The sequence below is a fragment of the Penicillium rubens genome, assembly GCF_028828025.1.
Source record: "Penicillium rubens strain IBT 27055 chromosome Unknown utg000004l_segment0_segment0, whole genome shotgun sequence".
NCBI classification, from domain to species: domain Eukaryota; kingdom Fungi; phylum Ascomycota; class Eurotiomycetes; order Eurotiales; family Aspergillaceae; genus Penicillium; species Penicillium rubens.
In genome coordinates, this window is record NW_026890602.1 from 2,812,831 (window position 1) to 2,837,852 (window position 25,022).

General features: G+C 49.7%; 13 protein-coding genes across 13 annotated transcripts; 6 read left to right on the forward strand and 7 right to left on the reverse strand.

Annotated features, from left to right (window-relative positions):
- Positions 1–262: 262 nt before the first annotated feature.
- N7525_011036 (HAD family hydrolase) lies at positions 263–1,185 on the reverse strand (the record flags this gene model as incomplete). Its single annotated transcript, XM_002560726.1, has 4 exons — positions 263–744; positions 812–921; positions 987–1,008; positions 1,086–1,185. 4 exons carry the CDS (start codon positions 1,183–1,185, stop codon positions 263–265), a joined length of 714 nt encoding a protein of 237 aa, XP_002560772.1.
- A 388-nt stretch (positions 1,186–1,573) lies between these two features.
- Positions 1,574–3,327, forward strand: N7525_011037 (GNL3/Grn1 family GTP-binding protein; the record flags this gene model as incomplete). Its single annotated transcript, XM_002560725.1, has 3 exons — positions 1,574–1,595; positions 1,660–1,754; positions 1,816–3,327. 3 exons carry the CDS (start codon positions 1,574–1,576, stop codon positions 3,325–3,327), a joined length of 1,629 nt encoding a protein of 542 aa, XP_002560771.1.
- Positions 3,328–3,827: 500 nt separating this feature from the next.
- On the forward strand, positions 3,828–4,920 carry cbfA (uncharacterized protein; the record flags this gene model as incomplete). Its single annotated transcript, XM_002560724.2, has 3 exons — positions 3,828–3,980; positions 4,115–4,248; positions 4,392–4,920. 3 exons carry the CDS (start codon positions 3,828–3,830, stop codon positions 4,918–4,920), a joined length of 816 nt encoding a protein of 271 aa, XP_002560770.2.
- Positions 4,921–5,793: 873 nt separating this feature from the next.
- On the reverse strand, positions 5,794–7,548 carry N7525_011039 (putative SIR2 family histone deacetylase (Hst4); the record flags this gene model as incomplete). The annotated part of the gene is made up of 2 exons (XM_002560723.1): positions 5,794–7,154; positions 7,212–7,548. 2 exons carry the CDS (start codon positions 7,546–7,548, stop codon positions 5,794–5,796), a joined length of 1,698 nt encoding a protein of 565 aa, XP_002560769.1.
- Positions 7,549–8,714: 1,166 nt separating this feature from the next.
- On the forward strand, positions 8,715–12,047 carry N7525_011040 (mediator of RNA polymerase II transcription subunit 16; the record flags this gene model as incomplete). Its single annotated transcript, XM_061215320.1, has 10 exons — positions 8,715–8,857; positions 8,913–9,258; positions 9,344–9,587; positions 9,641–10,104; positions 10,161–10,380; positions 10,440–10,559; positions 10,615–10,725; positions 10,785–11,051; positions 11,104–11,235; positions 11,296–12,047. The coding sequence occupies 10 exons, from the start codon at positions 8,715–8,717 to the stop codon at positions 12,045–12,047; spliced, it is 2,799 nt and encodes a 932-aa protein (XP_061067832.1).
- Positions 12,048–12,586: 539 nt separating this feature from the next.
- Positions 12,587–13,394, reverse strand: N7525_011041 (60S ribosomal protein uL29; the record flags this gene model as incomplete). The annotated part of the gene is made up of 4 exons (XM_002560721.2): positions 12,587–12,592; positions 12,735–12,960; positions 13,190–13,329; positions 13,392–13,394. The coding sequence occupies 4 exons, from the start codon at positions 13,392–13,394 to the stop codon at positions 12,587–12,589; spliced, it is 375 nt and encodes a 124-aa protein (XP_002560767.2).
- Positions 13,395–13,757: 363 nt separating this feature from the next.
- N7525_011042 (putative vesicle transport v-SNARE protein Gos1) lies at positions 13,758–14,564 on the forward strand (the record flags this gene model as incomplete). Its single annotated transcript, XM_002560720.1, has 3 exons — positions 13,758–13,823; positions 13,880–13,993; positions 14,061–14,564. 3 exons carry the CDS (start codon positions 13,758–13,760, stop codon positions 14,562–14,564), a joined length of 684 nt encoding a protein of 227 aa, XP_002560766.1.
- Positions 14,565–14,879: 315 nt separating this feature from the next.
- Positions 14,880–16,056, reverse strand: N7525_011043 (mitochondrial ATPase complex subunit ATP10; the record flags this gene model as incomplete). Its single annotated transcript, XM_002560719.2, has 2 exons — positions 14,880–15,516; positions 15,605–16,056. Coding segments are annotated over 2 exons (1,089 nt in total), but the record flags the coding sequence as incomplete, so codon positions are not given.
- Positions 16,057–16,684: 628 nt separating this feature from the next.
- N7525_011044 (uncharacterized protein) lies at positions 16,685–17,203 on the forward strand (the record flags this gene model as incomplete). The annotated part of the gene is made up of 1 exon (XM_061215321.1): positions 16,685–17,203. One exon carries the CDS (start codon positions 16,685–16,687, stop codon positions 17,201–17,203), a length of 519 nt encoding a protein of 172 aa, XP_061067833.1.
- Positions 17,204–17,844: 641 nt separating this feature from the next.
- Positions 17,845–20,683, reverse strand: N7525_011045 (uncharacterized protein; the record flags this gene model as incomplete). Its single annotated transcript, XM_061215322.1, has 7 exons — positions 17,845–18,374; positions 18,427–18,531; positions 18,580–19,300; positions 19,356–19,887; positions 19,935–20,165; positions 20,404–20,448; positions 20,502–20,683. 7 exons carry the CDS (start codon positions 20,681–20,683, stop codon positions 17,845–17,847), a joined length of 2,346 nt encoding a protein of 781 aa, XP_061067834.1.
- Positions 20,684–21,225: 542 nt separating this feature from the next.
- On the forward strand, positions 21,226–22,166 carry N7525_011046 (uncharacterized protein; the record flags this gene model as incomplete). Its single annotated transcript, XM_061215323.1, has 2 exons — positions 21,226–21,731; positions 21,794–22,166. 2 exons carry the CDS (start codon positions 21,226–21,228, stop codon positions 22,164–22,166), a joined length of 879 nt encoding a protein of 292 aa, XP_061067835.1.
- A 73-nt stretch (positions 22,167–22,239) lies between these two features.
- N7525_011047 (MDR family MFS transporter) lies at positions 22,240–24,078 on the reverse strand (the record flags this gene model as incomplete). Its single annotated transcript, XM_002560715.2, has 3 exons — positions 22,240–22,353; positions 22,404–23,361; positions 23,543–24,078. The coding sequence occupies 3 exons, from the start codon at positions 24,076–24,078 to the stop codon at positions 22,240–22,242; spliced, it is 1,608 nt and encodes a 535-aa protein (XP_002560761.2).
- A 241-nt stretch (positions 24,079–24,319) lies between these two features.
- N7525_011048 (uncharacterized protein) lies at positions 24,320–24,937 on the reverse strand (the record flags this gene model as incomplete). Its single annotated transcript, XM_002560714.2, has 1 exon — positions 24,320–24,937. The coding sequence occupies one exon, from the start codon at positions 24,935–24,937 to the stop codon at positions 24,320–24,322; it is 618 nt and encodes a 205-aa protein (XP_002560760.2).
- Between the last annotated feature and the right edge of the window lie 85 nt (positions 24,938–25,022).

Consider the following 25,022-nt stretch of genomic DNA (forward strand, 5'->3'; position numbering starts at 1 on the left):
TGCAAGTTCTCTAGTTTGGCAAAAAATATATCCACGCTCCCAACAAACCAAGTATTGATAACAAAGTGTAAAAGAATTTGAATATATACTAATCCAACCCGTATGTAGTGCGCGTTAATTCTAAAAAGGCATGACATCTTTACCATGACGCCTTTACGCTGTGCGTCCAACTCCGGAGGAACCCGTTACACAGTTGCGTTCGCAACAGTTCACCCCTGCGCATGCAGCAGCGAATCGGCGAAACCGAAACGACAACGACCATCTATTGGTACGCATTCCTGATTTCGATCTGAACCTGGCCATCCACAACAGCTTTGACCGAAAGGCTCCTCAAATCTTCCACAATCCAATCCGCGCCAGCCTCCTGAAGCTTCTGCAGCGAATGCGTCGTTGTCAACGCAATCACCTTGAAACCAGCAGCCTTACCAGCCTTGATCCCAGACGGTGCATCCTCGAGTACGACAATCGAGGTCGACTCTTCGATGCCAAGCTGCTTCCGGCCCAGAAGGTAGCAGCGCGGGTCTGGCTTGCCGAGCGGCACGTCCATTGCTGTCACCAGGTTCTTGGGGTGTGGGAGACCGAGAACTTCCAGCCAGCCGTCGACTAGAGGGCGCGTGCCGGATGTTACAACACCCCATCTTGCGCCTGAGGTCTCGAGGGCTGCGATGAGGTCGCGACCGCCGGGGATCTCGACGGCGTCGGTGCCAAATTCTTTCGGGATGCGGCCCTCGATTTCATTGACATCTGTTGTGAGAGGATGTTGTCAGTTTATATCTCATGGTTAGGCTGGCAGAGTTTCCGGTAGACTTACAGTCCCAGTTGGCCTTGGTCTGGTCGTATAGACCCATTACATCGATGCTGCGGCGGCCATGAGAGGTCGCGAGGATAACCTTGGGGTCGACGCCGAGCTCGTCGCCAATTCTAATGCGCAATTATGTTAAAATCGTGTTCACGGAGGTCGTGTTGCAGTGGATTTTATGACTCACTTGTGCCAGTGCTTCACAATTGCTGTTTAACACCGAATGGTTAGCATTGGTTCATTGGTTCCAATTGATCCCAGGAGGACTCGAGTGGGGATCGAATACCATCAGTGGAGTCGACAATTGTGCCATCGAAGTCAGAAAGAAGACCATCGAATGTGTGGACCTGCGTAGGCGCAGAGAATGATCCTGTTGTTGAGGACATGGTGGGGGAATGGAGATGCGGGGAGTGTTGATGCGCGCAGACAATGGCGAGTAGACGAGGAAACCGATGTCGAGTGAAAGACAAGATGAAAGCAGTTGGGAATTTTTCTCTAATGTATCAACAATAAGAAATGAGAACTTCAAGAGAAGAACATAGAAGCTGAGGCGTCATCAAATATATTTCTTGCTTCCCCGACGCCGGTTAGATACCTAATTCGGCAACCGTCCCGCAAGCTTAGTCATTTGAAAATTCTCGGAGATCGGCCCAACTGCTAATCCGCTTATCGGCTGGGAAATCTTGGCACTCAACTTTTTCTACTCCCGCTGCGGACAGACTTCGAGGGTTTGCTGTGCACTATTTTTGTGATCAACAAATACGTGCATTCAAAATGGTTACTAAGAGTGGCTTCGGTATGATACAATCTTTTTACCACTCGTTTACGCGGTTCTGAGGGGCAATTCTGACGGTCTACAGGCAAGACTTCCAAGCGGGTTCCCGTCCGCCTTAGGCATAAGATCGAAAAGTCTGCCGTCCAGAAGCAGAGAAAGCAAAGGAAGCTCGCAAAAAAGGTATTGCAGACAATATTTCCACAATGATTCTGATCGAAGGTTCTGACTCTTCTATCTGCAGAACCCCGAATGGCGGTCAAAGATCAAGAAGGACCCGGGCATTCCCAATCTCTTCCCCAACAAGGATAAGCTCCTCCACGATATCGAAGAGCGGAAGCGCATAAAGGCCGAGGAGCAACAGCGTATTCGTGAGGAGGCACGAGCCCGCAAGGCTGAAGGCCTGCCCGCGAAGGCTGGCACTGAGGCTGTCGATATCGACGAGAACGACATGATGGATGATGATATGGATGCCGAGGGCAACGATTCGAATCCAATGGCTGCTCTTCTCGCTTCAGCACGCGCCCGTGCCGTAGAGTACGATGATAACCAAAGCGAGGACGAGGACATGGAGGAAGATGAAGACGACGACGACGATGAGATGGACGAGGATGAGGAGGAGGGCGGTGCAACTATCGATGAATCTGCCCCGCCATTGGTCAATTCAAAGTCTTACTCAAAGGAGAGCTCACGACGCCAATTCGACAAGGTGTTCAAGCAGGTCACCGACAACGCTGATGTCGTGCTTTACGTGCTCGATGCCCGCGACCCCGAGGGCACCCGCTCCAAGGATATTGAGCGCGAAATTATGATGGCAGATGGTGGCAATAAGCGGTTGATTCTTATTTTGAACAAGATCGATCTGGTTCCGCCCCCAGTACTCAAGGGCTGGTTGCTTCACCTGCGCCGCTCCTTCCCCACTCTCCCCCTTAAGGCATCCAGCGGTACCACTGCCAACGCACACAGCTTCGACCACAAGCAGTTGACAGTCAAGGGTACTTCGGATACGCTCTTCCGTGCCCTCAAGTCATACGCTGGCGCCAAGCAGTTGAAGCGAGCCATCTCTGTCGGTGTCATTGGATACCCCAATGTGGGCAAGTCGTCCGTTATCAACGCACTCACTGCACGTCTGAACAAGGGCTCGAGCAATGCATGCCCGACAGGCGCCGAGGCTGGTGTCACCACTAGCCTGCGCCAGGTCAAGCTGGACAGCAGGCTCAAGCTGATTGACTCGCCTGGAATCGTCTTCCCCAGCTCCAGTGATAAGTCTGGCAAGAAGAACAAGAAGCAAGAAGAGCAGGCGCGTCTGATTCTCCTCAACGCTGTACCACCCAAGCAGATCGAGGATCCCGTTCCCGCGGTCAACCTCCTGATGAAGCGTCTATCCTCATCGGAGAACCTCCTCGCCAAGATGCTCGAGTTGTACGGCATCACCGCACTTTTCCCCACAAATGGCGACAAGACTACCGACTTCTTGGTCCAGGTGGCCCGCAAGCGCGGCCGTCTCGGGAAGCGTGGTGTGCCCAACATCGAGAGCGCTGCTATGACCGTTATCAACGACTGGAGAGATGGCCGCATCCAAGGCTGGGCCAATGCACCCGTGCTTCCTGTGGTCTCGGCGGATGCTCCTGCCGGCGATGTTGAGGCTGGCGTCGACACAACAAAGGTCGCGGTCGTCACCGAGTGGGCCAAGGAGTTCAGTATCGAGGGTCTCTGGGGCAACGGACAAGGTGATGACGAGGAGATGGCCGAGTAAGGGCTGTTCTTCCTGCTCCTGTTATGAAGTCATTATCTCATTTGATTCTATCTTTCTGGATACCAAAAAGTGGGCGTTTTATATCGGCATTCCATCCTTCCCTCGGTTCGATCTCAATTTCAGTGGTATAAAAACATCAGTAAAATGACTCCTTTCCAAATTAACCCACCAAAACTGTAAATTGTAATACGTATTATTGTAGAAGCGAAGATCGAAATAGAAATCACGTCGAAGTAGAGTAGACATCACCGCCAAGCCCCCCACAACTCGCGCATCGAGAAATCCAACGCGTTGGCGCGTCTTGCAACCCTCGAACGTTGACCCATCTCCAAAGCATATAACCACAGTCCAACCCTAAATACACCATAAGGTCCTTTACAGAGAGAAACAATCAGACCTTGACTCGATTCGATATCCAAGGGGGGCCACATCGTCAACCCCCCGATCCCTTGAACCACGCAATCAGCACAAAGACACCTACCAACCCCAAACCTACAAAGATGCCACCTCGGAAATCCGCGTCCTCAGTTACGCCTGCTGATCCCGATGATTCCCTACTGCAGCAGTCGCCTCCAGTACCGCAGAGCGAGAGGCCCGTCTTTGCGACAGAGCAGCAGTTGAAGGCTCGGGCCGAGGCGGGCGCAAGTGTCGAGGTAAGAAGAAAAAGCCAGAGACATGAACATGCATTATGTACTATACGAGGATATAACGCCCATTGACTCCTTCATATACGGCATGCGGAAAAGAGAACCTGGTCAGGCTAACGCTATTCTCTGGTAACCTGTAGGACTATCTCCTACCACGCTCACTGACGGTTCGTCTCGCCAAGTCGGTTCTCCCACCGAATACTACGATCCAGAAGGATGCCGTGTTGGCTATGCAGAAGGCTGCTACGGTGTTTGTTTCCTACTTGTCTTCACAGTATGTTTTACCCTTTGCCCGCTGCCTTTGGGGTTTGCATTCGAGTCCTCCCCGTCTCGCATATGTGGGATGGTAGATCTCAATTTTATTCTCCTCTATTCCGATGGTATGAAATGTTGAACTAACCCTTCATGCAACCTCAGTGCCAATGATGCAACCCTCAAACGCACCATCGCCCCATCAGACGTCTTCAACGCCCTCTCCGAGCTAGAACTCGACTCTTTCCGCGGCAGACTTGAACAGGAACTGGAGGCATACACGGAAATCAAAGCCGGGAAGCGCAAGCCGAAGAAGGCGGATGATAATGGCTCGACGCAGGATGCATTAGGCGAGGGTGCGACTCAGGGTGATGGTGATGTCGACATGGTCGATAATCCTGCGAAAAAGGTGAAGCGGGACGAAGATGTGGAGGTAGCTGTTGGTCCGCCTGCTGGGGATGATGGGGACGAGACTCAAGAGGAAGACGTCGAAGAGGAAGAGGAAGAAGAGGAGGAAAGTGAGGATGATGAGGAGGAGGAACATGCTCCGCGTGAGGATGATCTTGAACATGTGGAGGATTTGGATCGTGAGCCTGGCGCGAAGAAAGGGCCTTACGATCCCGATGCCGAGGAGACGGATGAAGATGAGGATGGGCCTGGTGGTCAGTTGCGGGATGATCTTGGGTTGGGCTAATTATTTAGGCTATGTCAAAGGAGTTTATATGTGGACGAGCCGAATCGACACAACCCGGATCGCATTGGGAGAGGTTGGCTGGCAAAAGAAAAGAATGCTCTGCTGTACTATACACATAATGACGAATGGATTTTATGCGACGCCCTGTCCGTACTATTGTATATGTGGACACAGTCAACGTAAACTTCGATAAGTCCAAAATATAAATACATCAAGTAGTATATCAACCCTCGACATGCAGTACAGTCGCGTAGCGAGTTTGAGTAGATATATTTATATGAACCAGCGCCCTACAACACCAAATACTACAGGAACAAGAAAAGGAGACATGAGCTATATCTCACGAGAACAACGGAAAATGTATTAAACGGGACAGCGCCTAAGAAATTGTATGAGAGACTCATATCAGGAATATCTCATTTAGATAATCCAACATGACCTCTGAAACACCCGTGCAGATTAGCATGAGCGAAAATGAGAAGAAGAAATAAAAATAGAAGAAGAATTGAAACGAGGAAACACATTCACGCTGGAACAAGCCAGCTTCTTTCCCGAAAAAAACGCCCGAGCCAACCCATGCGAGAAACCGTGGTCTATCAATGGTATCTTTCGAAAAGAGGACAGCAATCATCAACCTAAACCAAACGCAGGTGATGCAAGTAGGAATACAGTCCACGAAGAGGAAGTATGTAAACATAGGTGAAGGAATGGAAACCCCAGAAGGGGATGGGGGAGCAGTGAAGGTAGCACTGTTTCCGAAAGGCAATGAAGAAATATAACACCAAGGACGCCATTTGGTAACCATGCATCATGTCATGAACTTGCAGTCAACATAGAATAAGATATCAATATCATGACCGGAACATAAAACAGTCATGAGGAAGCCACTGGCCGAGGAAGAGACTCTGGGTTGAGCTTGTCTGCTTTCTCGGGCTGCTCCGTTTTTGGTAGAGGACCATTGTTCCTCGAGGCGCCCGCTGGAACCGGTTGCATAGGTTTGCCGTCGGCCTTTGTACTGAGCTTGCCGGCGGCTTGAGACGTTTTAGTAACACGACCGAACGAGGCAATTTTGCTGACCGGGGCGGCAGGCGTGCCACGCTTTTTCGAGGCAGCGGTTGTTGCAGCCTTTCTGGGACGAGGATTGGGAGCGGGCTTGGTGACGAACTTCGAGGTAGGCTTGCAAGCAGCAGGCTTTTCTTTCTTGATGATGTCTTGGATGGATCGGCCATTGCTTGCTGGGTTCTCGATCTTGATTTTCGTAGCTTTGCTGGCCGGCTTTTTCGTGGGCTTCTCGTCGTGACTGGAAGAAGGTGTGGCGAGTCCAGTGTCTGCGCGAGGCCTCTTTTTCGGTGTGACCACGACGGAAACGTCCGTAGAATTGAAGTTACGAGGAATGGGCTCGGGCGAGGATTCGTACACGCACGGGGTAGTGTCCTTTGACTCCCATGATTTCAGGTTCACCTGGTGTGCAACTTGATCGCACGAACCCTTGATAATCAAGTCAAAGCAGCCGTCGAATTCTTTGCCGCTTGGCGGTTCATTGTTGATGAACATCGTGACACCATCCTTGCGACTGCGGATCATTGTGCACAAGCTCTTGACGAGTCGACGGACCCCGGGAATCTTCAAGCTGGTACCGGCGACAATCAAGACGCGAGGACGGGACTTGATATCGGCGTTCATTACGGAGGTGATTGCCTCTTCGTCGGGGTTGTGCTCGTTATAGAGCACGATGCGCGGGCGCATGCGGCCGATGCCGTGACTCCGTTGGCCGACGATTTGGCGAGCGTTGTCGTTATCAGTGCATTCGGTGCAAGCCGGCGGGTCGGCTTGCTTGAACATATCGGGCTTAAAGTTGTCGAGGTAGCGACACTTCTGGCATACCATCTTTTCAATACTGCCGTGCAGTTGAATAGTGATCGGCCAGCTACCCTTGACGTTAAGCGGGATCTCAGTCGCCAATGGTTCCATAGAGGTTTCAATGCCATCGATGTTTTGGGTGTAAAGTCGCTTCAAGCGAGACTCGATACCTAATCGGGCAAGCATTTGGTGGAAGGCGGTGGGTTTGATGTTGGCAACCTCCTCCGACAGCGACCGGACCATTTCGTGGAAGGGCGCCGTCAGTGCGTCATCCTGATAGACGGCAGCATCGAAGAGAAGCTTTCCGGAAGCTTTCAGATTGTGCTTTTTTTGCAATGATTTGAAGAGACCGTCTGTGGAGCGGAAGTCCGGAACTATGCAGAGTTAAGAGTTGGGTTCGAATATGGCAGAATCCAAAAGCAGAAACTTACTACCCGCAGCCGTGGAAATGCCAGCGCCAGCGATGACGACAATGTCTTTTTGATGACGCAGGGTTTGAACGAGCAAATTGTGTTGATCATTTTGTTCATAGAGACATTTTGATAGATCAAGATACTGAGTGGTCCGTTCCTTTGGTAGGGGGTTGCGTCTCCTCTTTGCGGGACGGGCTTGGCGTGCAGAACCCTCAGCAGGTTCAGCTCCCTCTTGGGATGAAGGCGTTGGGTACCGCTCTGCAGGCTCTGGTGACGACCGCGCTGCTAATGTTGGTGACGGAGGCACGGAGCTCAACTCCGAATCGGACGAAAAATCTAAATTGAAATCCCCCATGGCTGTGTGGGAGTTGCGAATGGGCTGGAAGGTGTAATGGTGTAGGAGAGTGTTCACCCCCAGGGGAAATCGGGGCGAAAAGAACCGAGTGGTATCTCCAAGTTGCTCACAGACCGTAGAAAACCTCGAAAAGAGAAATCATGTGTCTGGTGAGTAAAGATCAATGAAGATCAATGAGGTTTAATACCTTGAGATAGATGGGAGAGAGGGTAGAAAAGAGTAGGAGTAGTTGTAGGTAGAAAGTTGTAGCTCTGGAGGAAGTTGACGATGAGGTCAGCGTTGGGGGGGGAAGGGCATTAATGAAACTCGTGCACTTCAGGGCTCTATGGGCCGGAGAAAAAAAGAATTAAAAAAAAGGGCCCGCAGAGGAAAAACAGTCTTTTGTTTTGGCCGAAGGTATGGATTTCCCCTAGGAATGTTGAGGAAGTAAATTGGTTTGAGCCGAATGACCAGGAAGGGCGGGCCTCGATGTTGTTTTGATGCGAACGGTTGTGGGTTTAAGACTGCTACGCATATACTTCGGAATAAAGAGGGACATAGACCAGGGATAGCTTCTTTGATACTCTTGAAACTCCCATTGATTGTACTCTATAGGGGGTTTATACTGGTCAATTGCCCTCTCACACATTAATAGGACTCTTAATATATGTTGTATTGTGCTCTTCCTATTATTCTCTGATTTTTCCCCCGATTTTCCTTCCTATTTTCCTTTCCGGCTTTTTTTCTGCTATTTCCCATGTTTTGACAGTTCAAGGGCTCAGTCCTGATTCGTTCTGCTAGATAGTGGGTCACCTGATATCTTTCTGATTGGCCAGTTGCCGTTGGCAGGACTACCCGTCACCTGATCCATGTCACGAGATCTGACTAAGCATACGGGAAATCCACTGGTCCCTGGAGGTCCAGGCGCTGACGGCATAACATCTGGATTTGGTCTATGGTCCCCCTATGGTCCCCTCATATTGGAAATCAGGAATCGCTGCATTGACTTGATATCGCTGGTGGTGGTTCTCAGATTGCCTTCGAATATCCTGGTCTCGGGAATCCCCCTTCTTGACCAAATAATAATAAAGCCCATCTGATATTCAATGGTCCGGGGAACTCTATGAAGCCATGCTGTTATATTGATTCTCTGATCGAAACACACTTGAGTAATCCGACAAAATATTATGCCATTGATCATGGAGGACGGTATCAATATGGATGATCTCTTTGGAGAACCCAACTCCCTGGAACTGGGCATGCCGGCCGCCTCCCCAATCAAAGGTCTAGCACAATGCCTAGATGAAATGCGTCTATTAGGGTGCTGCCAGTAAGCTTGGAAAGTATGCTACATATTCCGCATTCCAGGACTAACCGTCTTCTAGGAAAATCGTCTGGTCTCGGATGGGATGTATTGCATCTATTTCCCAAGGTGGACTCCGGGTTAATGTCCGCTATCTCCAGTGCCGCCCATCAGATGGAAAATGGGTGCTTGGGGAAGAGACATCATTGGCTCCAGTTTTGGAGGCCCATAATGGCAATCAACTAGCCCATATATCATGGAATGAGACTGGCTCAGAATTGGCCGTTGTCGATTGTTCTGGTCGCATATCAATCTATTCCATATCCATTGCATTGAACAGCATCACAGGTTTGCGTCAGGCATCGTTTGATTCCGGCGACGATGGCAGCCAGGTTGTTGGAATGATGTGGCTGAATACCTACCGTCATGTACGTTGAGTCCCCCTTACCATTATCTATCAGAATAGATCAAGACGGATCAAGTTATGGGTGAAAGGACTCTAACATGGCCTAGATTCATGCCTTTCACCAAGCAGCCAAGGTGAACGGTCGATGGGCATACTCGCCTTTCCGTCGTCGCTCCACCGGACCATTCCACCCAGCCAACAAAGGCGCATTGATATGCGTCACCAGAGCCGGCCAGATCAAGCTGATATATCAAAACCCTGACAGCAAATGGGCCGAGCTCCCAGCCGAACTGAAGAACACAGGGTATTCAGACAGACTATTAACGCATGCATCCATGACTGCAACACAAGGTATTGCCTTTCAGTCGGAGCTTCCATTTCCGGTCACTGATGTATTAAAACAGATGGGATCCTTCTCTCCACCTATTCCGCATGCCAGAAAATGTGTCTTTATAGAGTAGACATCGGCTGGAACCCATCGCAATGGGAGCCGACGCTGGGAAAACCTCCTGGCCAATTCCCTGTCCCCACCTTCCGTTTAATCCACTGTAAAGTTGACATGCCCAGCAATATATTGAATGTCAACCGGGGCCCGGACCACTCCGATCAGTCTTTGCCGTTTTTGAACTCGGTATACTCGTTGACGCGATTAGAGATCATGCCGGGACAGTTTGATAGCCTCGCGGGGTCCACTGCCAATCCTTGGATCTTGGCTGTGTTATCGAAGCCTCTCCATGCCATACATGACTATCCAGACCAACAGGGCCCGCCGAGTGTGATTCTCAGGTGGCATTTGGAATCTGCACCGCAGATACTCCACTCCAAGTTTGACGAGGTGCCGTCAAAGAAAAGTAACGCTGAAGCAAAGGTGCGAATCCCCCAAGCCTTGACTGTTGCGTGGCATGGAGACTGACCTATCCTCAGCCCAAAATGGAACTGCGCAGGTTGGAGGACATTTATTGCGATAAGTATATTGTCTCGGTGGACTTAATAGAGCATGGGGCAGTGTTGGCTGTCAGTCATGACGACAGCTCAATAACATGCTATGAGACACGTACAATGACCGTTTTGAACGGTCTTGGCGATTCAAGCACAGTGACCTGTCTGGCCCAGGCTGGATTCCATTACCCACTGGAAACATCAGGTATGTCCGGGACTGAGCGATCTTGCTTTCAGGTGCATGGCTAGAACTGATATGGACAGGTCTTCACATTGCTTTCTCTCCTAACGCTTGTGTTGCCGTTACGCTGGATGTTGACGGACATGTGCAATTGAGGGTGATGGAACACTCGTTCGGATCCACAGAGGGTCTCTATGACGAGAGTATGTGTTTACCAGGTCACCTATGTGAGATAATAACACTGACCCAGACATGTAGACAATTTTTCTGCGGCCATTGCGGCCTTGACACTGGCATTCAGTCGAGGATGTGGAATTGAAGTTAACACAGATGACATACTCATGGTTGCCTGCGGGCAGCTATCACCAGGTGAGTGCTCTTAAGACCATCGTATTGATATCATCAAGACTGCTGACAGACATTTAAAGAGGCTCGAACCACATTCATCAGCGAGGTGTATCGTGCACTGCCGGTTAATTGCAATTTCACAGCCGAACAGGACAAGCTCATGAGCCATCCATACATACCTCGTTGTCTCAGCTTACAGGCCGGACTGGGCTTTAAAGGGAGACTTCAGCGCCGCAACCTCTCATCGGCCGTGCCGTGGGCAAGCCTTCAACTCAGACATGCCTCTGTTCTATTTGCATATTTCTTCCAGTATAATAAAGGGGGGCAGACTGAATCGCATGATCCAGGTAAGTTTAAAAGAAGTCAATTCAGTTACATGACCTGTTGCTAATTGAAAAGATGTTCTACGCATGGTATTGGGCAACACCAAATGGACATTAGACTTCTCCCACTTCCTTCTGAACGAAATCTTCGACATGGCCGACGAATTCGAAGATGTCTTCAATGACCCAGAAGCATTCACCCAGAAATGTAAGGACCTCTCCATAAAGAACACCAGCTTCAAGCCCACCCATCTAACTATCTTCGCAGTGAAAAACTCCTCCTCCCTCCCCCTCCTAGTCCTCTTGGCAAGCATGTCGCGCGCCTTCCTCCGCTTCATCTGTCGAGGCCTCCGCGGCGTGCATGCCGGCTTCGCAAGCACAAACCCCGCCTCACTTGTTGGCGACTCCCGAGTCTACTATACAGAGATCTGCCAAACACTCGAATCATCACCGGTACGAATCGACGTGTACGAGAAGTTCCTGGCAGGAGTGGACTCAGCTGTGAAACACGCCTACCAAGGCGCTGGCTTCGGTGACGCCGAAAGACCCGGCCCGGAAAAGGAACTGCTGGTTAATGCGCGCATTCCGCCTGTCCTCACCACGGCCGTCGCCACCCTCCTCCGGCAGACAGTCCCGGCGCTCAAATCCGAAATCAACCGCATGGCGATCTACCTCGGGGACTATAGCTGGCTTGGCTTTGGGAATGATCGTCGAACGGCGCTGTATCGTAAGCAGCGTGAGGTCGATATCCTCAAGAAGTGTCCGCTGCGCCCGCCGTTGCCGTTGGGGATCGATGGTCGCGTTGCGCTGTTGAAGAAGCGTAGGTGTGTGCGCTGCACTGAGGTCTCTGGTGATACGAATTTGCCCCGGTCGCTTCTGTCGTTCAAGATGATTGCTAAGCTGTCGCTGTTGAGGTCTTGTCTTTGTGGGGGCATGTGGGTTCTTGAGACGGATACTGGGGATGTTGGGGTTAGGACCGCGAGTACGAATGGCAATGGCAACAAGGTTAGCCAGTCTTAGGATAGCAGTCAACACTGAAATTGGATACTATAACTCACATTCTGCTTTGGACCAGGGTAGTGGGGGGTTGACTGATCTAAGATTGAAGATATGTTTCGGTTTATTATTTTAATCTTAGGCATACTTGTGGGGTGGTACATAGTGAGGTCTTTGGTATCTAGATTCGTTTGGTCACCATAGCAAGATATCCTTAGTCGGACATATGTTTACTTTATACTTGAATCATGTAGAATAAAACGCAGGTCACACGATACATATGCTATGGAAAATATATCGAGTCCTGGCACTCGATACATATCCATGAGATATCATCACTAGAGAGCAAGAGCAAGGAAACCTGGAGAATGTCTAAAATCATGTCATGTCAAGAGTCGATTTGCATCCTATTTAGATACATAATCAAATTCCATTTTTTGGATGTAAAAAAAAAGAGAAAACCGACCCCTTCACAAGCTTTCGGATCCAACTGTCACGTCCTGCTCATGTCCAAGGCCAGCAACGTCTTCCCACAAAACTCCATATTCGAACAAGTTCTGCGTTTAAGCCTGCAACAAACAAATCGTCAGCATCATGTTCGGCTGATTCGTTTCGTCTGATGGGCACGGTCCTTGGTAGTGAGGGTAAAGATGAACGTCCATCGACCCTCACCCACCTATTCCCCGCCCAGGATTTGTCGGATTATCATACCTTAACGGCGTACTTCCGCTGGGGGAAGTGGATGGCACGCTTGCGGAGCTTGTCGGTGGTCCGGGTACGCTCGTGCTTGGTGAGACGGCGGCGGATCTCACGGGTGAGCTTGGGGCGGAGGTCGAGCGGGAGGTACTTCTTGTTCTTGTAGAACAGACGCAGCTGAGCGCGCTGGTTGGCGTTGATGACGGTGAGAACACGAGCGATCGACTTGCGAACCTCGCCGCTAAAAAAAAATTCCAGTCAGCATCAAATCTCGAATATTGATGACCCCAATATCGTGTGCTTTGTGCCAGATCATATAATCCATCTCTTCCTCATCGATCGATTGGTTGAATGCTGGCGTATTCCCTCCTCTTGTATGTCGTCTTGCCCGGGTCCGATCGTTCCCATCCCGCAAATCTTCATATTCCATCCGCACGAAAAATCAAATATCGGGGGTGTCGAATACGCACATTCTCTGAGTCTTGGAGGAAGCGCCGGAAGCGATCTTCTGAACGCGGAGCTGGTTAAGCTCCAACTTCAACTCCTCGAGCTGTGTGGCGAGCTCATCCTTGTTCTTGCCCCAGAGCTGACCAGCCTTGACCTTGGACGACTGCAAAAAAAAAGCAATTCATCAGCATTTTGATATCAGAGCATTTGCACAGCGCGACATACCATGGTGGCGTTGAATTGTGTGGGTTGTCGACGTTGAGAATTGAAGATGTCCGAGGGTCAATTTGCGACTGGTTGTGGGACTAGGGCTAAGCGAATTTGTGAATTTAGCGGGTGCACGTGACTGCAGTGGCACTAATGCCTTAATTCGGTGCCTGAAGTTTGGGTCTGTTGTTGCCTGGTCCCTGGGGCATAAACATACTGTATTCGGTTAGCACATGTTACCCCGTCATGGGTTGGCACTTACGTAGACAAGCAGGTAGCACCTCGGCCCTTGCACTGATTAACTATTTCGTCTGAAAAGAGCTCTTAAACAGACCAGGCTTCTCTGTTGGCTCCATCTCCACAGTCAACATATCTCTGCCTGCTATGGCATCCTCAACTAGTTCCGGGTGGACGCAGCTCCGGCAACAAGCACGGTCGCTTGAAACTCAGGTACCAATATCTCCTCACTAGAAGTTATATACCAATGTTAACTGACGCACCTATAGACCGAGAACCTTTTCCACACCTATTCACAATTTGCCTCGATTACCAAACCTCCACCATCGCCTACCGAGGAAGAGCTGCGGCTTGAATCGCAATTGAAAGACCTCCTCGAAAGAGTACGTCCATCCACCAACACTCAGCAGGGGAAACAAAGCACCGACAGCTAATTAACCTTCCGCACAGCGCGAGTCTGTCATCGCCCAACTATCCCGTCTCCTCGACTCCGAAGCCACCCTCACCTCCTCCGCTCTAAAACAGAATAATGTCTCCCGACACCGCGAAGTGCTTCAAGACCACCGCCGCGAACTCCAACGTCTGACCGCAGCTATTTCGGAATCGCGTGACCGTGCAAACCTACTCTCTAATGTCCGCTCAGACATCAGCTCCTATCGCGCATCCAACCCTGCCGCCGCCGAGGCCGAGTACATGCTCGAAGAGCGGGGCCGAGTCGAGAACAGCCACAGCATGATGGACGGCGTTCTGAGCCAGGCGTATGCCATCAATGAGAACTTCGGTGTCCAGAGCGAGACGATTGCTAACATTAATCGGCGCATTGTCGGCGCTGCTGGAAATGTTCCCGGCATGAACTATCTCATCGGCAAGATTGGAAACAAGAAGAGGCGGGATGCTATCATTCTCGGGTGTTTCATTGGGTTCTGCTTTTTGATGTTGCTGTTCTTCCGGTAAAGTATAAATGCGAGGCTTCGGCGGCAGTTCGGTTATGTCGCTGCTCCTATGTCTTATTGTTCTTTTGTCAATTGCTGCTCTCCAGCGAGTGGATTTCTCTTGTCGAAGGCGTTTGGGTTTGGGCATGTTCCGAGTCCCCCTTGAGGGGGGATGCGACAGAGTCGATGATAATTCTCGGGAAAGGGTCTTGAAGGCGCCTATTTGATATATTTTCTATTATACAGTTTCTCTATTGTATGTACAAATTCGACCGAGGGTGGAATAAAATCACATCCAAGGCTCCAGTTCAGGTAATCCTTCTCAAAACAACCTCAATCAATACCCGCGAGACGGATCGTGCACTCGGAGGACATTCTTCTTCTCCTCAATAAGCTTCCGTACACCAGCGTTAAGTCCCTCCAACTCAGACTTCTCAGCCGGTCCACTCCCCGCCCAGCGGATGCGGCACTCCGAATCGACCAGGTAGACATAGCCGACCTTTGAATTCATCATGCCAACGGTCTCCTTGAGTGCCTGATCGAAGCCCTTCTGCACAAGGAAGTAACGCGAATGCTGCTCCTTGGCCAATTTCTGCCGCATCCGCCACATGAACGTCTTCACCAGAAACGCCTTTAACCGGTTCTCTTCGAGATTGATATCGATCCTCTGCACCAGTTTACCACCGCTGGCCATCGCCTCCACAAGTCCTGGATTCTGCTCCGGCCCTGTAAACGTCGCAACTTGGCTCTCGGCCCACACGCTTGAGAACAGGTTTACGACGGAGATGCTGCCGCGCAGCTGGGTCGTCGTATTTTGAGGATCCTTGGGTGATGCCAGTGTTATGCCGTGCATATTAGGGAAGTAAAGGGCTCTGTCGGCTTTGAACAACCGCGGGTTCGAGACAAAGGTCTTGCCCTCGGCGAAGCGGAGATTGGACCATTCGCGGAAGTATGGCTTGGCGACTTGTTTTGTCCTGTGGGTTGTCATTGTTTATTAGCACCAATATCCACAGCTTTAGGCTCTATCCAGAGGTGTAAAGAAGAGGAAGAGGCAGTTCGTACAATTCCTTGCGGCGCTTTATATGCCGGTCATAGTTGGTGAAGTCGTCGCGCCGCTGGCGCATCGACCGCGTGTCAATACCTGTGTTCTGTCCTTCTAATGGTGCTTGTGGGCTACCGATCGGCCGGTCCAGGCTTGGAGGAACGAAGTCTGCGTCGCCGGGCTGGGGTCCATCCTGGGGCTGGTTCTGTTTGAATTCGATGGCAGTCGATAGGCGGTGTGCCTCGTTCTTTAAGTTTCGTTTCACGGGCGGGGTTTCTTTTGCATCGATGGGTTTCCCGGGCTTATTAGAATATTGGCGCAGAGAAAAGGGTTTGGTTCGTAGCTGGGAGAGAGTTGCTGGGTTGCGGAATTGGCAGCTTAGACAGCGGCCGGTCTGCAGGAGGGGAAGGTCGGCCACCAAGGTGGAGAGGGTGTATTTCCACATATTGGCTAACAGTCTATCAGTCAATGGACTGTGTGTATGTAGCGTGGTGGATTTGTGAGGTTATTGTCTCTAGTTCGCGCATTTGATATTCCATGGAAATGGAGAGTCACATGACATGATGTTCCCATTTTGGGAATATTAGTTGTCGGATGCTACTTCTATCCTTATTCTATACACATGCTATAGAATGATGCTATATAAATGGAATAGTTCGTAGATCTCATGCAATTCTCAAGCCTAGGCTAGATATTTTCAGGTGTAGGTCACCCTATTAAGTAAATACCTTCCGATTTAGATCGAACCACGTGACTTGGCGCCCATTTCGCGCCAGGCAATCGCGTCTGGCGTCAACGGGTCGCCATCTCATGCACAAGCATACCGATTCTGTGTAGGTCTGATATAAACCAGCTCACAGCCCTGAGGACTATAAAGCGGGTTTTCCAGGGTTCCGATGAGGCTGGACTTTTCTCCGTCCTCAACTCCCCTCTAAACCACCGCAACATCCAAAGTCGACCCATCATGTCGCTACTCCGAAAGCCGATGAAGCAATACAACTGGCTTCCAGATTATATGCAAAACATCTATCAATGGCTCTATTACTGTGAGCCTACCTGGGGCTATACCATCTACCGGACGACCTACACTCCCCAATCCAATGCCGCTTTTCCCGCGTATGGTCAACCTCACCACTAAGTATATGAAGAACGCATTCTATAAGGATTACGAAACTTCCCTTCGCGAAAGATCTAGGGCAAATGAGTTCAATATCACTCCCTGGGATGAAATCTGGCCTAATTACCAGCCACGGGTAATTGAAGATGCTTCCCGGTTCGACGGAGCATCGATAGACCAGCTCCGCAAGCATTTTAGGGCCGATGCAATTGAGCGTGATATGCTCGATGTTTTCCCTAGCTATCGTATGTTTATTGTCATTGACGAAGAAAGCTTTCAAACCTTACGAAACGCTCCCTTTCCAGAGAACTCGAAATACGAAGAGAGGAGATATCATTATGTGAAACTCGTCGAGGCGTTAGAGGTAGATCTATCTGAGGATTTCCAAGGGTGGATGAAGTGCTCCCTGCCCTCGTTGTGGGAAATTTGGTCGGATATGCAGGACACGACTTATATGAAGGACACTTCTTCGATGATACCCGACGATACCGATGTTTTGTGAATTCTTTATGTCATGTGGGATTGAATACTGCAGTAATTAGACCCAAGATTCAATAGCTGCATATTGTCGGCTCTGCGACCGAAATTGTTTATTGCATTATCAACGATCCAAGACACGGTCGACGCAATGTCAAAAAAGCCACCATCGTCACCATCCTCTACGTCTTCTTTACCAGCATGAATTGTTGTGTTGTCAAAGCTTATTGCCCTAGAGCATTCAAACATGATTGAAGAGACATCTTGTATGAACTATATACATGTATCTATCAATCCACACGGTTGCTCAGCTTCAATCCAGATCATCCATGTCAATCTTCATATCCGTCGCATCCGCCTTTAACTTATCTAGGTTGTGACTCTGTGTACCTCATGTTGTTGGATTAGTAGTTTGAAAGAGTAGTTTGAAAGAGCAGTTTGCTACCTCCTTTGGTGAGACCAACCCATTAATGGCGGGTTCTTGGGACCACTCTATCACCTTGGTTCTATAACGTCTCTACTTATATGTAGGTCTGATAAATAGACGACAATTCGGAGTATAAGAACAAAAAAGTGCTTGACATCTCTCTTTTCTATACCTAGCCATCTATAGGTTTTCTTTTCCCATGACTTTAGTATTCAATACAAATGACGGCGACCTCGAAGTCAATTCGCAAGTACTGCTTTTCCAACAGCACCAAATAGTCCAACGGTGACAAACACGTGATAGAAGACCACCCATAAACCGGCGAAAATATACTTGGGAGCTAAAGCTGTCCAGATCATGGATGAATCCCAAAGAACAACACATGCAACCATGATAGCAGCAAGACTGATGGAAATAAACAGTGTCTGAATAGCCAAATAAGCCATCAATGTTGAACTGGGCTTTCCGACCCTCTTCTTGTCTTCCTGATCGCTTTTCTTCGGAGATAGGACTTGAGATGCTCTGTGGTGAATGGTGATCTCGAGTAACCTTATTCCCGCGCAGGCCCACCAGATAGGACCTGCCCAATTGGCGAAAAGCGTCTGCAGTACCACCGCAATTGAATTGTAAGACGTGACACCATTGTAGCCATTTGTTAAATCGACCGAAGCGATGGTGTTGCTACCACCAAATGTAAAGAAAGAGCTTTGGGACAAGATGATGGTGGACAAAGCAATCTCGAAGACAGAATAAGTTGAGGGTGCTAAAACTGCAAATAAAAGTTAGAGGATGACTGGTTTGCCTAGAAAGGTGGTACTGACTCAACCATTTCAGCTGCCATTGGAAAACCAGGAACAAAGGAATATTCCGAGGTCTGGACTGCGCCATTATGTAAATGGCGAGGACATGATGAATGCCGGCAAGTTCTGTACAAAGTCAGCAGGAGAACACACAGTGATCACGAAAGCCTCTACCACCTTTCGTTCGTTTACATTTGCCCTTCAGTGTTAGCAAGTAAACCAGAGTGCCCGCCAATATTGAGAAGACCAGTTTGGCAGTGGAGTTCAAATTTACCTGCGCTAACCAGTAAAGGAGATGCGGAGAGGTGAATCTAACTAGGTCAGGGGTATTGAGAGAAGCAGAACCGAACTTCAGTAAGAGTGCCAGGGCGCCGAGAGACGTAGCCCATATTTTGGGAACGATGGTGGAGCCACATGCACTTCCCAGTGATCCATACAGCCGGACGGAAGTGGAAACATAAGCCCAACTCAACATTATCCAGAGGATCAGGGGGTACCGGGAAAGGAACGTCTGAAATATTTTTGGCAGCATATCGGTTGCATCTCCACTTTGCGTCCAGGACAGAACCAAAAATTGCACTAGGACTGGAAGCGCACGATCGAAAGGGCTGCAGTTACAGTCCCTAGAGTAGCTAAGATAGCCAAACCAGATCAGAGAGACCGGGTACCAGAAGTTATGTTCTTGCGTGACATATTTCTCGGAAAGCATAGCTCCGGTGTAGACTGCGGCAAATACCGTTGACACAACCATGTGTTTGACTTCGAGGTGCCCATTGAAGAGGACACTGAGGCATAAGATGCTAGCGCTGACTGCGCTCAAAAGGCCTGCGGAGAGCAGACGAAAGTTTAGACTTCCAGCTGCCATGCCCAATGAGTTCTGCATTTGATAACACCACTAGATAGGATAAGTCACCTCAATCAGACGGATAGTGGACATCAAGCAGATTTACCTGGTATAATTCCGACAAGGCTTCCGTTGAGCTTGGATCCGAAACAATTCGATCTTCAATTCTTTGAAGAGAGATGTGATACGGGTGATCGACATGGTGTCCCCTAACATTCAGTAGTTGATGAGCGTTCTCTAATAATAGCCGTACACGATCAGATGGGTCTTCCCAAAGGGAGAGGAGTTGTGGCATGAAAACTCCCTCGCTCTTGCTAGGGATTCGAAAGCCGAGCAGACCGGCCAGCGTGGGGACGATATCAGGTTGTTTAATGACAGAATAAAAGTCAAATCCTGTGCCATGAGGGGCAGTTGGAGCTTCTCTGTCGCTAGGGAGCGATTTCAAATCAGGAGAAATCAGGAGCATCCCTGGGGAGATTTCACCCGCGGAAGATCCACCGTGATTCCCTTGTTGGTTCATGCCATGGTCGCCAGCTACGACGAAGAGGGTCGAACTGAGATGAGGCTGGGATTCGATGGCTGTATATATCTCACGGATGATAAAGTCCATCTCTTGTTGCTTCCGAAGTATATAGGGACTACGATGAGTAAGTAACCATCGACATGAACGGTGACTTAGACCAACCTCTCTGGTCCGCCGGTATGGCCGATATGGTCCATTCCTGGGAAGTGAAATACCAGTGCGGACCAGTCTTCACGAGCTAATTTTGGAGAGACATGAATTGTAACATTATTGTCGACTTCAGTAAAGTCTGGCACGAAGAATGCGTCAACACCCTCACTCCGATCAAAAATGTCCGGGTACAGCTGCAACCACGTGTTTTCGCCGTAGAATATTATCTTTCCGCGAGTGGTGCTTTTAAACCTTGCAGCCAGGTATCCTCACTAGAAAGATTAGATGCATCATCATTGTCGGCAATATTGAGCGCGACGTCCAGAAAAGATGGGTTCGACCCAATTGTCATTGCTTTGATGCACGAGATAGTAAGACTCGGAGGGTTTGCATGCGCAGTAAATGGAATCGCCGAGCCTGACCTGATCAGGCTGAAACTACTCAGTAGATGTACGTATCGCCAGCGGAGTGACATACATACCTTTGGGCAAACTCGAAACCGGAACGATTGGAGTATATAAAGTCGCTGAACGAACGGTAAGCCATGCCCGTACATTGTACATGTCGAAGACAAGTTACCTTCGAAGAGCATCAATAACCATGAACACAACCTTGTCAAAGAGTGGTGGTGCCTTCTCCTTGTACGCATATGGTGTGATAATCCCAGTTGGCTCGGACGAGAAAAGCCCACAACCAAAGAGGATCACCGCAGCAGGAAGAAGAATGTTGGCTAAGAACAGCGAGATGTGTCTGACCCCCATTTTGCTTTACAATAGATACAGATTCGAATTTGGCTATCTCCGTCTAATTATACCGCCGAGAAAGAACAAGTAGGTAGACAACTATACATCTTTTGAAAATTTCCAGCGCGGTTACAACGTCATATTCATATGACTCGGAGAAAAAGTAGCAATCGAGACACCACAAGGCCCTATCCCATGCATATGCAGGCACTTTATGCATGTCAGATGTGGGGCCCGGGGCTCGAAGGATGGTGCTAGGGTGCAGTATATGCAATCATCGCCAATAATCGTGACTGAGCACGCGACGTCCTCATGTAGCTTTTGCCTTTGACGGAAATGATATACTATATTATCAAAGGGGTCGATAGTATTAAGAGAATCCACAATATGCACAGGAGCAGTAGGTTCAACCCCAGCCCCTAGCACTCAAATCCTAAAGGTCCGAGTGGAACGCCTGAGAAGCAACCGAGGCTGGAAATATATAAATATGACTAGCGCCATCCTTGAACATCATCTGTCTCCGTGGGTCCAAGGACAAATCAGCACAGCCTGCCACAAACATGAATTCGCTCAAGAGCTTCTGGACTCAATACTTCCCGCCTTCGCCAACGTCGAGCGAATCACAGGTTGGCCCCCAACTACTCCGTGTATTCGTGGTCACTGGAGGAAACTCAGGCTTAGGCCTGGAACTAGTCAAACGACTTTACCCTACAGGTGCAACAATCTATTTGGCCTGTCGATCCAAGGAACGCGCGGAGATAGCCATGCAGAAGGTTATTGAATCCACCAATGAATCATACATCAGCACACCTGCCAAACTCAAATTTCTGTATCTGGACTTGAATGATTTATCGTCCATTGCCAAATCAGCCGCTACCTTTTGCAAAAATGAGTCACGGCTGGATATCCTGTGGAATAATGCAGGAATTGGCGGGAGTCCCATTGGGACTACAACCCGGCAGGGCCTTGAGGGTCATATTGGGGTAAACTGTGTTGGCCCCCTAATGTTCACCCAGGCCCTTCTTCCAATGCTACGCAATGCAGCTCAGGATAGCGCCCCGGAAGTGTGCGGATCGTTTGGACTGCCAGTTTGAGTATCGAGTCACATGCTCCTGTTGGGGGCATTAGGCCAGATCGAGTGGATTGCGGGATCACGCAAGATCCTCCTAGCGACTACGCTCAATCAAAGGTCGGAAACTGGTGGTTGGCGCTAGAAGGTGCGAGACGGTATGCAGAGTACGGAATTGTGAGCGTTGCCCAAAACCCGGGACAGCTGGATACAGATGTGTGGAAGCATCAGCCATGGTGGTTGATGATTCTGGTGCGACCCACATTGTATGATAAGAGATTCGGAGTCTATACGATGTTGTACGCAGGGTTCTCCAAAGTTCTGCTGGTTGGAGATAAACGATACGTGATTCCATGGGGCCGAGTAAGAGAGTGGAATGAATGTCCGCCGAGGGATATTGTAGCGGCTATGGATGATATGGGTCCGGAATGATTCTGGGATTGGTGCGAAGATCATTTCAGACACTTCATCTAGACACTATTCGCTCGCAATTTCACCCAATTCTTCAGCCTTCATTATCATCTCGTAAACCGAGCACCGGTGCCTTGTGCTCCGTGTCCAGATGATGGCCCTCAACGAATACCCCTGCTACTAGCCCCACGGCTGCAAATGCAACGTACTGCACAGACGAGTAAGCATGCGTTCCTTATACCATAAACCGGAGCTTACCATGATCCAGACCGTTTGCAATGACCCGTAAATGGCCTGTCGTGCCACGAGCTTTTGATCCAGGGGGAGTGTATCGATGACCTTGATGTTAGCCATTGCGTCTCTTGAGACTTGACTGGCTAGTTGCTGGCCCAGGGTGGAGACCAATTGGGATTCTTTTCTTGCCATCTGATTCTGGAACACGACGGTTCCGATGACGACCGAGATCGCGGTGGACAGGGTCCGTACGAATCCAATGGTCGCAGTGGCAGTTGCTGTATTCTCGGACCCAACAATTGCTTGGAGTGCCAACAATGGGCCCTCAAAATTCATACCGATGCCGATGCCGGCAATGACCTGGAAACCCATGATTTTGCCCCAGTTGGCGGTAACCTCGAGGTTGATCAGCAAACCCACCCCCAACGTCATAGCGGCTAGCCCCGACCACATCGCTGGGACATATACTCCTGTCTTTTGAATAAAAAATCCAGTTAATGCAGCTGAAACGGTGAGAGCCAAGACAAACGGAATAATGTAAACCCCAGACATAATCGGACTAGAGCTGAGGACCGCCTGGAAGTATAGCGGGAGATAATATGCTTCGCCCATAAAGATGTAGCCATGGCAAAAACAGACCAAGAAAGAAGCGATACCGGAGCGATGATGGAATAGGACTAGTGGAATGACGGGGTACTTCGCCAGTCTCCATTCGTTGACAACGAACAGACCTAGAAGCACGCCGGCAAAGATGATGAGACATATCACCGTGGCGGAGTTCCAAGGGTGCGAGACACCCCCAAAGTCGAGACCCAAAAAAAGCATGATGGTGCTACCGATGACGAACAAACATCCCGTCCAGTCGACAGCCTTCAGGCCGCTCCATATTGGGGTATCGGGTGATTCAAGCTTGAGAGTAAGCCATAATAACAAGAAGACTAGTCCAGTGACTGGGAGATTGACCCAAAAACACCAGCGCCAACTAGGACAAGTCAGCGATATGCAATGTAACATGTAAGATATAAGTGGATTCAAAAAAACCCAACGGCCGCTTCCTTTCGGCATTCAAATAGGAAAACATCGAAATTGTGCATATGTACGTACTTTGAAACCGTGAATTGGCAGGGATATGAAAGGCTGAAATGGAACATGATAGAACACACCTTGCTTTTTCAGTGAACACCCCACCGAGGACTGGACCTACTCCACTGGCGAGGGCCCATACGACAGAAATGAGGCCAAAATACAGGCCACGATCTCTAAGAGAGAACAAGTCACTGACACAAATATTCACGAGGGTGATCAGACCGGCCGCCCCTAGCCCCTGGACGGCCCGACCAAACAGGAATATTGCGATCGTATTTCCGACTGCGCAGATCAAACTTCCACTGAAAAAAATTACCGTCGCCACTAATAGCAACGGCTTTCGGCCCCAGATATCTGAAACCTTACCCCAGGCGGGTATGGTGGCCGTGTTGGCCAGGATGTAGGAACTGCCGATCCATGTGTAGGCGGAACTAGACTCAAAATGTGCGGCAATCGACGGCAAGGCTGTCGTAATAATAGTGACATCAAGAGCAGCCACAAATACTCCTGCACATAGGGCAGTCAGAATGGTAAATGTTTGCAAAAACGATCGATCTGAGGTCGGGGTTGGGGAGTTCGGGCTTGACTCTGGGTGAGAAGGGATCGGGTCCATTTTCATGAAGACTCTCAAGATTTTCCAGAAGATTAGGAGAATAATCAAGTGACAGACTATGTAGAATAAATATACAGAGTACTTGAAAATAATGAAGAACCTTCCGATCTTGGAAGGTTGGCTGTCTCTATACTCCGTACAGTCTCGTATATCGTATATCGTATATCGTTTATCGTTCGGATATCCATGGATAGCACAAGCCACACGGTCCAATCAGATTGATTTTTCCTCTCCACTTTCATTAACCTACAACCCCCTGGATGAACAGCAACTTCCGCTTCATCAAATCCGGCAACTGCTCTCCCTCGAGAACATCCATGTGACCTACTCCGTGTTCCACGTGGAGTTGGTTCGTGGTTCCCGGGAGATTCTCGAACGTCTCCTGTTGTCTTGCAGCAGAGATGAGCTGATCCAACTCCGGCACCACAAACATCACCGGCACAGCCAGATGCCTATAGATCGGAGCTGGACTCCACATTAGGAGCTTCCGGTAAGACTGTATGGTCGTACGATTGACATGGTTGGCAGCCAATGCTTGGCGTGTGGGGTTCTTTTCATCCTGTGCGCTGAGGATGCGCAGAGCGGCGTCCTTGTCGACGCCTAAATTGAACCCAGCTGGATTCTCGCCCGCTCGGTTGAGCATCGGGAGATAGAATGGAGCGTTTCCCTTTAGCTGGGACTCCCGATCCTTCGCAATTTTGCCAAGTACGCTGGGTATCTTCGCCTGCGCAAAAGAATACTCCGAAGCTGGACAGACGGCGACGACGAAGCGGGCGCGTGGGTCAACTGCTGCACAAGCTAGTGCCACGGCCCCAGAAAGAGACATGCCCCAAATCCCCATGCGGGCCTGATCCACCATGGGATGAACTGCCAGAAAGCTCAGCGCATCCGAGTAGTCGTCGGTCTGCGTGAAGGGGTCGATATTGTTGCGCGGCTCGCCATCG